We start from the raw sequence: 15201 nt of genomic DNA, 5'->3' as shown, positions 1-15201 counted from the left end.
ATATTACCTATCAAGAAATAAGCCTAGCTTGGGGAGTTGACAGTAACATTGAAAAGCTTAAAAAGACTTTAACGCAATGAAAGCTGTGGTTTTAGCTGCTGAACAGAAACAGGCTCCTGACAATCGGCTGGGGGTTTGGCTACAAGACTTGAAGGATGCTTATTATGATGCAGAAGATGTAGTAGATGGATTTGTAATTGAAGAATTGAGGAAACAACTTCTGAAATAGAAGAGTAGTAGAAAGAAGGTAAACTATTTCTTTTCAAGCTCAAACTTGTAACAATTCAAAGGAAATAAAACATAAAACCAAACAAATGGATGAAGGTTATTCAATTTCATTTAGCAGACATTCATCATTTATAACAAAATAAAATCAACATCAACATCCCATTTTCTCCTAAACTTAAGCAAACATGCAAAATAACTAACTACTAAAAAAAAACTAAAATAAACGTGGATATATTTCAATCCTGAAGTAGTTTCATAACACTCATCCTTGCTTTAGGAGTTGCAAATGCCAAGTCTTGACCTCATAAGCTCAAACTTGCTAGCAGGTAATGGTTTGGTTAAAATATCTGCAATTTGATTTTCTATTTTGCAGTGGACAAAAATCACAACTCCATGCTTCTGCATTTCCCTGAGAAAGAATAGCTTGATATTAAAGTGTTTAGTCTTCCCATGAAACACATAATTATGAGATATAGCAATAGCAGTTTGATTGTCAACAAGAATTTTTGTGCTTTCCTTCTGCTCCAGATCAAGATCAAGTAAAATTTTCCTCAGCCACAAAGCTTGATTAACAGTAGCTGTAGCAGTAATAAACTCTGCTTCAGTAGAAGATTGAGCTACAATTTCTTGCTTCTTTGAGCTCCATGAAAAAACACCAGAACCATAAGTAAAATAGTAGCATGAAGTGCTTCTCATATCATCAATAGGACCTCCCCAGTCACTGTCAGAAGAACCAACCAGCTTGAACTCAATGCTCCTTGTGAACTTGACACCAAAATCACTTGTACCTTTGACATATCACATCACTCTTTTGGCAGCCTTGAGATGTAATTCACTAGCACAATGCATGAACTGAGATAAAATACTTACAACATTCAAAATATCAGGTCTTGTTGCTGTGAGTATATTAAGCAACCAATCAATCTCCTGAAATATCCCTCATCAACTTTGTTAGTACCATCTTCTTTGCACAACCTCTCTTTCTGATTCATTGGAGTGCTGACTGCCTTACATTTCTCCATCTGAAACTTCTTTAATATCTCATTTGCATACTTTTTCTGGTAAATAAAAACTTCACCTTCTCCTTGCTTGATCTCCATGCCAAGGAAATAGGTCATGAACCCAAGGTCAGTCATTTCAAACACCTTCATCATCTTCTGTTTGAAATTTTGAATATGACTTATATTGTTTCCTGTAACCAGTAGGTCATCAACATACAGTGAGACAATGAGAATGTCTGAATCATTGTGCTTAACATACAAAGTTGTTTCAGACAGATTTTTTACAAATCCCAATTCTAACAAGTTTTCATCAATTTTGCTATACCAAGATCTTGGAGCTTATTTTAGACCATAAATGGCCTTCTTGAGAAGATAAACTTTGTTTTCTTCACCTTTCTTCCCAAATCCTTGGAGCTGCTCAACATAAATTTCTTCCTGTAAGACACCATTTAAAAAAGTTGATTTGACATCCAATTGGAATAGTTTCCAACCTTTTTGTGTAGCTATTGTGAGCAGCAACCTGATTGTGTCTAATCTAGCAACATGAGCAAAAGTGTCAGAATAATCGACACAAAAAATTTGAGCACATCCTTTAACCACTAGCCTGGCTTTGTGCTTGTTGAGTGAGCCATCAGCATTAAGCTTGATTCTAAATACCCACTTAACTCCAATCACATATCTACCTTGAGGTCTATCTACAAGAATCCAAGTGTTGTTCTTCTCTATCATCGACAACTCCTCCATTGCAGCTATCCACTTTTAATCATTCTTTGCTTCTGCAAAGTTAGCAGGTTCACACACAGAAACATTACATCTTTCATTAATATCTGAGAACAACTTTGTTCCTCTCATAGAAGCATCATCTATTGTTTTATTTTGCTAGTCATTCTCTTCTTCAATGCTAGAATAAAAAAATTAAGTTTCAGAGTTGTCAAAGTCTCAGCCTTCTTCTCTACATTATCCCAGCTTCATTCTTCATCCTCCATGAAGTGAACATCCCTATTAATAACAATTTTTTCAGATTGAGGCTGAAAAATTTTATAGGCCTTGCTAATAGTACTATAACCAATGAAAATACCTGGTGAGGCTCTTCTATCATATTTATCATGTTTTTTTTATGGAACATGAGTAAAACACAAGCAACCAAATACTTTAAGAAATTTCAAAGATGGTTTGTAACCATACCATGTCTGAAATAGTGTCTAATCCTTCACTACCTTTGTTGGAATTCTATTCTGTAGAAACATATTAGTATTTGCTGCCTTTGCCCAAAACTTCTTTGGCAAATTCTTCTCATGCAGCATGCAATCTCGACATTTTCATGATATACTTATTTCTTCTTTCACTAACTCTATTTTGTTGAGGAGAATAAGGAGCTGTAAGCTAATGCTCTATGCTATAATCTTCACAAAACTTGTTGAAATTTGCTGAAGTATACTTATTCCCATTGTTAGACCTTATCCTCTGAATTTTACAGCCATTTTCATTTTCTACTATTGCTTTGAACTTCCAAAAAACTTGAGCAACTTCTGATTTAAACATCAAGAAAAAAATCCAGCACATTCTAGTGAAGTCATCAATAAAAATAATATAATAACGACTACCTTTTAAAGAAGGTGTACTTTGAGGGCCTGCTACATCAGTATGAATGAGCTGCAATTTGTAAGTAGCTCTCCAGGTTGACTTAGGAAATAACTTCCTACTTTGTTTTCCAAATCGACATACTTTGCAGCTTGAGATTGTATCTCTCAACTTGGGAACATCAAGTGCTAACCCCTTTTCTCTTAGTTGTAGTAACCCTTGGTGATGATAGTGCCCAACTCTCTTGTGCCAAATCTGTGTGACATCTTCTTTGAGAATAAAGGCAGATTGTTCTTCCTCTAAAGGATTGAGTGTAAAACTCTTTCCTTTCATTTTCACTTTAAAGATATCTTGATTAGCTGCATCCTTAATCAGACAATATTCATCTTCAAAAATGACTTTGAAGCCTTTTTTAATAAACTGCCCCACAGTCAACAGATTTTGATCAATTTTAGGAACAAAAAGAACATCCTGTATATGTTTTGTACCTGTACAACTTGCAATTGCAACTGTTCCTTTTCCTTTAACAGAGATGTAATCCCCATTGCTAATTCTAACTTTGGTGATGCTAGTTGGCTCCAAATCTTTAAACAACTCCTTGTCATGAGTCATATGGTTGGTGCAGCTGTTGTCAATCAACCAGCTTTCATTTGACTCACTGCCCACAAAGTATATAGCCACAAACAGTTGATCCTCATCTTCCTAGTCAGCTTTCATTTGATTCTTGCTTTGTTGTTAGTTGAAGATTCACAAGTAGAATTTTGATTCTTCTTAACAAATTTCTTCTTATTGTTTTTTGCATTTTCGTGATGCTTGAATGGCAAGGCTCCTTCAACAGCACCTTCTTGTCTCATAGTTCTTCTCTGCTCTTGTGTTGGAAAAGCATTGAAAATCTCTACAAGAGTGATTTGAGTAAGATCTTTGGTATTTTCCAAGGCCGAAATGGATGCCTCAAATTTTTCAGGCACTGTTATAAGAATTTTTCAACAATTCTTGAGTCCTTGAACTCATAACCAAGTAATCTGATTCGATTTGCAACACCCAATAACCTATCAGATTACTCTTTAATTGATTCTATTTCCTTCATCTTCTGCAGCTCAAATTCTTGAATCAAGTTTAGCACACGCATCCCTTAGATTCTTTCATCTCCCTCATATTTTGACTTGAGATAATTCCATATCTCATAGAATAACTTCAGAGTCATTATCCGAGTGAAGACTGTAGACGAGATTGCAACAAACAAACAAGCTTTTGCCTTGGATTTCTTTATTTTCTTTTTCTACTACAATTTTATTTGTGCCATAGTAGGATTAGCTAGGAGAACAGGAATGTCATAATCTTTTTCCACTGCTTCCCAAATACCAAAGCTTCCATATATGCCTCCACACGAACTGCCTAAACTTGGTAGTTGTCTCCATCAAACATTGGTGGAGAAATTGAAGAAAAACTAGAACCTGCTTCAACATCCATAACTCAACACCCTCACACACATACAGATCCCTTAAGAATAAAGCTCTGATATCAATTGTAACAATTCAAAGGAAATAAAACATAAAACCAAAAAAATGGATGAAGGTTATTCAATTTCATTCAGCAAACATTCAGTATTTATAATAAAATAAAATCAACATCAACATCCCACTTTCTCCTAAACTTAAGCAACATGCAAAATAACTAACTACTAAAAAAACTAAAATAAATGTTGATATATTTCAATCCTGAAGTAGTTTCATAACAAAACCCACTTATTTTTTTGATTTAAGATGACCCACAAGATTAAGCAACTCAATCAGAATTTTCATGAGATTACTGTATTGAGAAATAGTCTTCATGTCGTTGACAAACATGATGGCCGAAGTCATGACCTGCGCTGGGACAGGGAAACAATATTTTTTGTGCTAACATCAGAGGTCATTGGCAGAGATGAAGAGAAAAAAAGAATTGTAAAGATGTTAACGCAGGATGATGCAGCGAAGGAAGACATACCCGTCCTTCCCATAGTTGGAATCAGAGGTCTGGGGAAGACCGCCCTTACCAAACTAGTTTTCAATGATGCAACTGTAGATGCTCACTTTGAGTTGAAACAATGGGTGTGTGTTTTCGTTGACTTTGATCTAAAAGGATTAATGGTAAAAATCATTAAATCTGGAAATAGTGGCGATGGAGACCTTGGAAGTAGGGATTTGGAGCAATTATAGGAGGCATTACAGGAGTGCTTGAATGGTAAAAAGTATTTGCTGATTTTAGATAATGTCTGGAATGAAGATAACAGAAAGTGGGTGGAATTCAAAAATTTATTAGCGGGAGGAGCTAGCGGAAGAAGAATTGTAGTCACCACTCGGAGTAACCGAGTTGCAGAGATCACAGGCACAATCCCCTGCCACTATTTGAAAGCTTTTCCTTATGAAAAATCTTTATCCTTGTTTCTCAAATTTGCTTTCAAGAAAGGGAAAGAGAAACAACATCCAAACCTTGTGAAAATTGGGCAAGCAATTATGAAGAAATGCCAAGGGATTCCTCTAGTAGTGAAGGAATTGAGGAGTTTGCTTTTCTTCAAAACTTCAGAGCAAGAGTGGACACTTGTCAGAGATAGTGAAAGGTGGAAATTAATGGAGAAAGATAATGAAATATTTTCTATTATGAAATTAAGTTGTGATCAACTGTCTCCTCAGCTGAAGCAATGTTTTGCTTATTGCTCACTCTATCCAAATGATTATTGCTTTAATGAGTTTAACTTAATCGCATTTTGGATGGCTGACGGTCTTCTTGAATCCCCTAGTAAAAATGAAAATCCGTATGATATTGGTATGTAGTATTTGAATGAGTTGTTGTCGGGATCTTTCTTTCAAGATTATGATGAGGGATATATTTTTGATACTTTTAAGATGCATCATCTTTTCCATGATCTTGCATTATCAGTGTCAAAGAATGAGTGTTGTGTAGTCAACTCCTTTGAGGAAAATACTGCCTTTGGGATTCGACATATGTGGCTTATTAACTTCAACCAAAATCCCTCTGAATTCCTTAATAGATTTGGCCATTTGCGTTCACTCAAGCTTCCCGATTTCGACAAATCCTTCATTGAAACATGTCTAAAAAGGTTCTAATGTTTGCGAATGCTTGATCTTTCTGAGTTTACTCTCCAAGTATTGCCTAAATGGATTGGTTATTTGAAGCATTTAAGGTTTCTCGACCTTTCTAACTGTCCCAACATCAAGAAACTTCCCAACTCCCTTTGTGAGTTGTACAAATTACAAACTTTGAATTTTCATGGTTGTGGCCAAATTGAAGAGCTGCCTAAGTATATGAGGTACATGGTCAGTCTCAATTTTTTATCATTAACCACACAACAACAGGATCTTGGTGGTAATGGTTTACAACACTTGAAATCACTTCAACTTTTAGTTATTTATGGCTGTCCCAATCTGAAATATTTGTTTCAAGAGATTCAGGAACTCACATCCCCGAATACACTGGTTATTGCTGCTTGCAAAAACTTGGTATCATTGCCACTTGGTTTGGAAAATCTAACTGCATTACAATATCTAATTATTACGGATTGCGAACAGCTTGATTTGAGTAGGACACAAGGATTCCAAGAGAAAATAGAAAAAGTAGAAGAAGATGGTTTCAGCCTTCTATCATTGGGCATTGTAAACTTACCTAAGCTGGGGGCTTTACCCCAATGGCTTCTACGAGGGTCCGCAAACACCTTAAAGAATCTAACCATTGCAGACTGTGTAAACCTCACAACTTCAGTAGAGTGGCACAATCTCACATCACTTGAAAAACTTGCCATCATCCACTGCCCACAACTGTTAAGTTTGCCAAATAACATGCAACGCCTCAAGCAATTGAAGATTGAATATTGTCCTCTTTTAAGTCAAAGATGCCAACAAGGAACCGGTATGGATTGGCTCAACATTGCTCATGCCTCTTTTATTGTTTTGGATGGCAATGCAATTTCAGCTAATGATAATTGATCAGCCCCACCATTCTTTGTAAGACTTGATTTCTTTTTATTGAAAGATGTTGGTGAACTTAGTATTGTTTAGAAGATTTCATAATTCCTTGTTATTGAATGGCAGGGGAATTGGTGGTTATACCAAAGTATTGTCGATGCAAATCCCAAAAGTTGAGCAGGAGAGGTGTTGTTGGCTTCCAACGTCTCCTTATTGTTAGGTTGTAATATAGATTAAGCTATTTGTGCTTTGATGTTTTATTTAAAGACTGTCTGTATTTCCTTTTTGCTGATTGTTACTCGGTTTGTATATTTGGAATTGGATTTAAGATTTGGCTGCTGCTTTTCTATTGAATTTAAGGTTCATATCCTTGAAAGGGTTGAACTTATTTCACATTGGGGTTTGAAGTTTCTTTTTGTCTAAGTTAATCTCTTAACTTAACAATTGTTTTACCATTCCGCTTGAGCTTTCTTTTATTCAAGTTAGCCACTGATATTTACATTTAAAAAAAGTTGGACCAAAAACAATCCAGGTTTTAATGTGGAAAAAATTGTCAAATTTAAAAACTAATTAGAAAAAAAGGGTTAAAATCCCAATATAAAAATTAACTAGTTCAAGCTTAAAAAAAATAAGTTGAGGAATGTTTGTTTATTCATTTGAACGACATTGTATATGTCTAGTCATGCAATGTGTTATATATATATATATATTTACTGGATGTTTATTACTAATTTTTTTTATAATGTACAATTAAGAGGTTAGTACACACGCACCCACTTTAAGGGTGTCTAAAGGGAACTATTCAAATAAAGACTTATCATTACTCCTTCAAAAGTTCGAACCCAAGTAAGTTCTAAAATTAATAGCTCTTGATTATCAAGTCAATCACGGAAGTTTATTACTTCCTTTTATTAATTGTATTTTCATTATTTTCTTTTATTGTTTGGTTTGAATTCTGATTTTGCTACGTTTTTTTTTCTTTTAGGCTAAAATGTGTCAATTAATTTGCTTTAGAGAATTTTCTAGCTTATATCTATAATTGTATAATATATATAAAAGCAGAAGGAATTTTTGAATGGATAGGAATATCCTTAATTCTTTATCATATTAATAAATTGATATCTAAAAATAATTATAATATTTAATTTAAAAAATTAGCTTAAAATAGGAGTAATAATTATACATTTAAAAATAATTATAATTTAATAAAAATTATGATAATTACATATTTAAAAATAATTATAATTTAATTTACCGTTATCATTTAAAAGAAGTTTGATGTAAACAAAATGTTGTTAATTTTAAAATAAAAGTATTACTTAAATAGAATTCTAAGTATAAAATATAAAAAAAGTTGTGATAATTATAATTTAATTTACAATTATTAGTTAAAAGAAATTATAACTTAAATTTGATATTTAAAAAGTAATTTTTTTATTTAAAATAGTTGTGCTAATATTATTTATATAAAATAAAGTTATTAAATGAATAGAACTCTAAGCATCTTAATTACCACTTATTTAGTATTAGGCTTATATACCAATTAAAATTTAATTTTAGCTTTATAATTAACATTTAGTAGTTAGGTATATACAATCAATTAATAACTAAGAAAAAGTAATGGTAAAAAAATGAAGATTGTTAGCAATAATAAGTTAGAATTATATAAAAAAATGAAACATTAAAACAATGATTCTTCGAAAATGAAATATTGAATCATATTTTGAACAATAATGGCATCGAAGAGAGATAATGTTAGATTAATTGATGATGAGGCAATATAATATTTTGATATTATTTTTAATTTTTTTTTGTAAGTTTCTTATATTATGCGAAGCAAACAATCTTAAATAAAATTTTTTATTTATTTAGATTTGTTTTGAAAAGAAATTTAATTTCAACAATTATTTTATAATCCTTATGATTAAATGTAATTATTGATTTAGTGTGAATTACATTTTGTATTTACTTTCTTGTATATTATTTTAATAAATTTATGTATTAATTCAATTTTTTATTTTCATTATTTTTAAAAAGTTATTTTATTCTCTCAAAATTTTCAAAATTAATTGAATTTTAGTATAAATTAAACTAAGTTTCATTAAATTAGCATAAATATATATTTGAAATTATAAAAATATATTATTTAATAAAGTAAAAATTATAAAGTTATGTGCAATGCATGTGACATTATAAGCTAGTAATTTACAAAATTATTATTTTGGAGATACTTTTGAACTAATGAGAAAGCCTTTTATTTTTTATTGTATTATTAAATTGATATTTACAAATATTTGTAATTTAATTTAAAAATATTAGTTAAAAACCTTTTATTTTTTATTGTATTATTAAATTGACATTTAAAAATATTTGTAATTTAATTTAAAAATATTAGTTAAAAAGTTTGATAATTATAACTTAGTAGAATTATGATAATTATACATTTAAAAATAATTATAATTTAATTTAAAATGATTACTTAAAAGCACAAGCTTGGAGAAAATTTTGAACCGACCAAAATACCTTTTAATTTTCATTATATTACTATATTGACATTTAAAAAAATTATAATTTAATTTAAAACTATTAGTTAAAAAGTTGACGTAAAATAGAAGTTGTAGTTTACTATACATTGAAAAATAATTATAACTTAGTAGAAGTTGTGATAATTACACATTTAAAAAGAATTAGGGTAAACTAACTATTTAGTCATTCAACTTTTAGCTTGTTTCTATTTTGACCACTCAACTATAAATATTTCCAATTTAATCACTAAAATTTAAAAATTTGTCCCACTACACCCTTAAATATTCAAGGGTGGCATTTTTAAAAAAAAATTCATAAACTAATTTCCCCGACTAGTCACTATTGTTCCTTGTCATCATCTTCAACTCCTTAGCTAGTCAAAGCAACCTCTCTAACCTAAACCAAACCACTCACTAAACCTACACCACCATTTTTTACCATCTCAACCCTCACCATTGAAAGCATAAGCCTTCCTTGCCTCCAACATCACATTCAGCTCACCACCACCACCTCATCAAACAATCCACACAACAACTCTTCAAGGACTTGACCCAAAACTTGTTGGAGAAATTTGTAACAACCCGTTTTTCTAGTGGTTTCAAAAATAGTGGTTTTAGGGCCATAAATCCGACGAGTAAGTTCGTATAATTAGTATTTTAATTATACGAGTCAATAATAATTTTTATATTGAATTTTGATTTGATGAATTTTAATTAATTGAATTAATAGTTAGTATAAGTGGTTGTCCCAAAAGTAAAATGGTTTCAGAAAATGAGGTATCAGGACCTCGTTTCTATAAACCGAACTCATGAATATTTTTATTAAATATTTACAGAGTAATTATTTTGGTATGTGAAGGTTTTGTTTAGAAATTTTAATGTTTAGATAGTTAATTAAGGTAAAAGGATTAAATTGTAAAAGGGGAAAAAGTGAATTTTTATAGATTTAAAATACTAAAGGGACCAAAATGGTGATTAGACCATGGTCAAAAAGTCCAAGCGGTGGTGGATATAATTAATCCACTAGCTTTTGGGCTATTTGCTCATTTAGTTCTAATTAGTTTAGGGTTAAATTGAAATAAACTTGTTTAGTTCAAAATTTGAAACAATTGAAGGACCAATTGTGAAATTAAACCTTCCTTAGATGGTAATTATACCATATACTTATATTATGGACATTTATGGATATAATTTAAAAATTTTACAATTTATATTAAAGGGGTAATTTAGTAAAAAGCTAAAATGTAAGTTAAATTAAAGAAATTAAAAGATAATATCAACATTTGCTTTTCTTCTTCATGTGGAGAAAATTGAAACACCATGGCTAGGGCATTGAAAACTTCGACCAAACATTAAGCCTTCGATTTGGTGAGTAAACCTTGCTAGTTTTTGGTGTTTTTTTATGTTTTTGAGCTCGTATTAACTTGATCTAGCTAACCCGGGGACTAATTTGTAAAATAGTCAAATGTTGTGGATTGTGACATTAATGAGTTTGAGTTGTTCTTCAATTTTTATGTTAGAATATTAAGCTTGGTTGCTAAATAAAACTATTTTGAAAAGTAGTTTTTTGTTAATTTTAATGTTCAAGGACAAAAATGTGAAAATAGTAAAAGTACAAAGACTTGATGCAAAATAACAACAAGTATGGGTTGTAATGAAGTGGTAAATAGATTGGCTAAGCTTGGATTTAATTGAAAATGGTTAAATTGCATGTTTTGGACTTAGGGACTAAATTACATAAAAGTGAAATGTTAATGGTAATTTTTGTAAAAATGTCAAAAATGACATTATTGCATAAAATAAGTTAATTTTTCTGTTGGAATTAGTTAATTGAATGAAATTATTATTTTAGATTAAGAACGAGTGATAAAACTGAGGGAAAGAGAAAAATTCAATATAGTCAGGTAAGTTCATTCAGATTAATTTTAATACATTTTTAAACGTATTATATAGGCTTAATTGTATAATGTTGGATTATATTGATGCATGTAATTGAAAATGGAAATAATGAATTGATATGACATCGATCACGGATTGAGATATTCTAAGCCGATGGATGTTTGGTTGCTGAACTAATGCTTGCATATGGAATATGAGATAGTGAGATATCACGTATTGTTCTGTGATGGAATGCTCTTAATCGATGAACGTAGGATAGAGTACGATTGGCATGCCAATAGGTTATTATGTGTGTGGTACGAGGTTGATCTGAATAGTGAAGATGATTTATGTATATTCTCTGTTCACTGGATATGCCGAGATCCTGCATTTGTTGCGGACTATCGTGTTATATTATAGTGTTATCAGGTGTGCTGGATGGTCTTGACTCTTATGAGCATCTAGTGTGTTGGATGGTTAACTGTGTACTCGCATCTACTTACCAATCACTGGGGTATGTTTATTAATCTCTGAAAATTATTGAAATGTGGAACTGATTTGTACTATTGTACTGAGCATTACTCACCTATTGTGAGTTGTGATTGATAGGATTTTCTAAGAATAGCTTTATTAACAGGAACTCTATTTAGTAAACTCGTTATTTGATTTTTTATATTTATTCCGTAAGCTTTATCGTTGTAATCGACAAACTTACTAAGCTATATGAAAGCTTACTCGTGTTATTGTTTCGTTTCCTTGTAGATACTGTTTGGGAAACTTTAATATCGGATCAACTTGAATAAATCACACTATCGAGGATCTTGGTAGATTATGAATTCGAACTTGGCTTATATGGCATGTAATAAGGGGATTTGAGTTTGTTTAGTAGTAGTCCATAAGTACTCATGTTATATATCTTGGTGTGCTTATTTTGTGTTTAGTTAAATGACTATTGATATGTGCATGCATGATGCAAGTTTTGGTTGATTGGAAATAGGAAAATGTAAGTCTTAACATTCAATATGGTATGATATTTGTGTGATTGCTAATCACTAGGTTATATACTTGTGAATTAAGATTCTAGTTTACATGGTTTTAATAACTAATGGTCAATATGAGTGTGTTGTGGCTTGTGCATTTTAACTAAGATAATGAAATGTATGCATTTGAATTGTGGTGTCAATGATGACACATTGGCTAAGCATATAAGTTGATTGTTTTGGCATGCTTTGAGTGTTTTTGAATGTGTTTTGAAGGCTTGTATGCATGTACTTTTGATGTGTTTAGGTACCTAAGCGTTTGGATGTGAAATGAGCATGTTTTAGGTTATTTTTGGGTACAATCAGCCTGGGACATGGGCTGTCACACGGCCTTGTGTCACACATGGGCAACCCACACGGGCATGTGTCCCAAGCGTGTTATGTGCAGGGTTTACATGGGCTGGTAGACGGCCTGCGACACGACCTTGTGACCCAAGTCAGTGAGTTACACCGATGGACACACGGGTGCACACATGGGTGTATGGAGTAGCCACACGTGTAACACCCCTAACCTGTATCTGTCACCAGAATAGGGTTACGAAGCATTACCAGAGTTTACAGGTTAAATTAATAGATATTTCATATCATATTACATTCACATTAGAAACCAATCAAAATCAAACATATTGTCCCTTATGCAGTAGAAACAAGTTGGGGCTAAATCGGATACTCAAAGAATTTTTCGAAAAACATTAAAATTTTTCAAAGTTACAAGGGACACATAGCCGTGTGGGTAGGCCGTGTGACTAACACGGTCAGGAGACACACCCGTGTCTCAGGCCGTGTGGGCATTTGAGATAGGGGCAAACGGCCGTGTCCAGCCCGTGTCCGTACCCGTGTAACTCTTTGACTTGGGTCACACGGCCAAGTCACACGCCCGTGTGCTAGGACGTGTGAGCATACACTTGGATTCTTAAAAGATACAGGGGACACACGGCCGTGGCACCCAGCCGTGAGTCACACACGTCTGAGACACACACCCGTGTCTCTGCCTGTGTGGATGAAAATATGCCATTTTCCAAGCCACATTTCTCACCCAAATTGTTACCAACTTAGCCTAAACAAATCACACATCAATAAGCCATATTAAGACATTCAACAGAATCTAAAATCATGTCTTAAACATTCATCATCATCACAATCAATCAATATGCTCTTAGACACCTCAAATGACAACTTATAAACATGTCAACCAAATATCAAAACTTACCTATATAATCCATCTAACAATTCTACTAAGGTTCACCACAAAATAATTACATACAAACATATATCACTCACACCAACATCACTAATATGCCTCATTCTCAAACCAATATATATAAGTTGGTTATATAAACAAAATATAATTCATAAAATTTACACAAGCCTAACTTTGATCCAATCCACACAAAAGCCTATACATGCCATATAAACTGTATTGAACGTTTCAAAAACTACTGGAATAAGCTGGATAGTGTGACTTGAGTGTTGTTCTGATCGTCCAACCTTTCGAAAATCTTCAAGGACATTAAACAACTCAAATAAGCTTAATGAAGCTTAGTAAGTTCGATGGGGTAAATAAAAATCTTACCAAACTAACTATAATAAATCAAATAATAAAATCATTCTCGATAATTCCCTATCAATCATATCTTCAATTGATAATATATCCGTTTACAAATTGATACAAAAATAAACAACATATCTTTAAAAATTTGATAAATAAATCACCTTAAAAAGACATTCTCAAATCGAAGAATGACTTACGGATAAGAGTACATCGTTAACAGAAGCTCATAAGAGCTGAGCCTCCCAGATACGCCAACAGAAGTTCGAAAGCTGAACAAAAATTGATAAGAGTTAAACAGAAGCTCGTAAGAGCTAAACAGAAGCTCAAAAGAGCTAAACATAAAGTAAAACATGAGTTCGCAACAAATGCTAAACCTCGATTTACTTGGGCAATTTGCCGATATCTTCCTTCAATAGCGTCGTACGCCAAATAACGAATGTACTCAAATCCCACGTTCCATTCAACCCGAATATTAAATTCAATATTATAATTCTAACAATAATTAATTTTCAAAAATAGAATAAATACATAATACCATTCATCCAATATATAAATATTAAATTTTAACTGTACAAACTCACCTTGATTGAATTGTAATAATTGTAAAAGTTCAAGGATTATTCAGCTATTTTTCCTTTTTCACGAATATCTACGGGATCTTGACTTACAATATAAAATTACTCATTTATTAGCATATATTTCAGTTCCAATTCATTTCACAATTAATACCCTTCAATTTTTTGAATTTACACAATTACCTCAAACTTTTACAACTTTTGCAATTTAATCCCTTAACTAGTTAATCTATCAAATTAACTAATTTTTCTAAATTCATAATTTATCTAAATATTCTAGGCCATCATACAGCCCTTAATAAACCAGAAATTTACTACCAAACCCTAATATTTTAACCTTTTCACAATTTGATCCTAAAATCAATATTTAACAAAATCACTTTATAAAATCATCATACAACAAAATTAAAGCTCTAAATCCATGTTATTCATAAAAAAAATCTAATATTCATCAATGGTAAATTCCAAAATTTTTAATAAAATAAAAAACTAAGGTAAGATTTAGTTGGACCTAATTGTAACAATCTCAAAAATATAAAAATTACAAGAAACGGGTAAGAATTGGACTCACATGAAGCAAAAATATGCAAAAATAGCTCAAGGAGCTCTCCTATGACATTTTTGTACAGAAAATTGAAGAACAAAATGTCTAGAAGCCTTTCAATTTCTAATTCGTATGTTTAATTTGAATTAAATTACAATTTTGCCTTCACATTATTTTAATGTTTTTGCTTGTTATGCCGCCTCATCCCTTCCATTTAGGTGTATTTATTCCTTAAGTCCTCCCTTGTTTACTAATTAGACCATTTAATCACTTATTTCTTATAATTAACAAGTTTTACACCTTTTTCAATTTAGT

General features: G+C 31.8%; 1 protein-coding gene and 1 long non-coding RNA gene across 2 annotated transcripts; one reads left to right on the top strand and one right to left on the bottom strand.

Moving 5' to 3' along the window:
- Positions 1–315: 315 nt before the first annotated feature.
- LOC121215339 (uncharacterized) lies at positions 316–5472 on the bottom strand. Its single transcript, XR_005911156.1, has 2 exons — positions 4797–5472; positions 316–4680 (listed from the first exon to the last, which is right to left on the bottom strand). It is a non-coding gene; the product is annotated as an uncharacterized lncRNA (long non-coding RNA).
- Positions 5473–5926: 454 nt separating this feature from the next.
- On the top strand, positions 5927–7165 carry LOC121215338 (putative disease resistance protein RGA1). The gene is made up of 2 exons (XM_041089725.1): positions 5927–6811; positions 6899–7165. The coding sequence occupies exon 1, from the start codon at positions 5927–5929 to the stop codon at positions 6791–6793; it is 867 nt and encodes a 288-aa protein (XP_040945659.1). The 3' UTR covers positions 6794–6811; positions 6899–7165.
- The last annotated feature ends 8036 nt before the right edge of the window (positions 7166–15201 follow it).

The sequence above is a fragment of the Gossypium hirsutum genome, chromosome D03, assembly GCF_007990345.1.
Source record: "Gossypium hirsutum isolate 1008001.06 chromosome D03, Gossypium_hirsutum_v2.1, whole genome shotgun sequence".
NCBI classification, from domain to species: domain Eukaryota; kingdom Viridiplantae; phylum Streptophyta; class Magnoliopsida; order Malvales; family Malvaceae; genus Gossypium; species Gossypium hirsutum.
This window is presented reverse-complemented; position numbering and strand designations above follow the sequence as displayed.

Excerpts from the sequence above, each read along its gene's own strand:
- LOC121215338 (XM_041089725.1), top strand. The coding sequence starts at position 5,927 with ATGCTTGATCTTTCTGAGTTTACTCTCCAAGTATTGCCTAAATGGATT.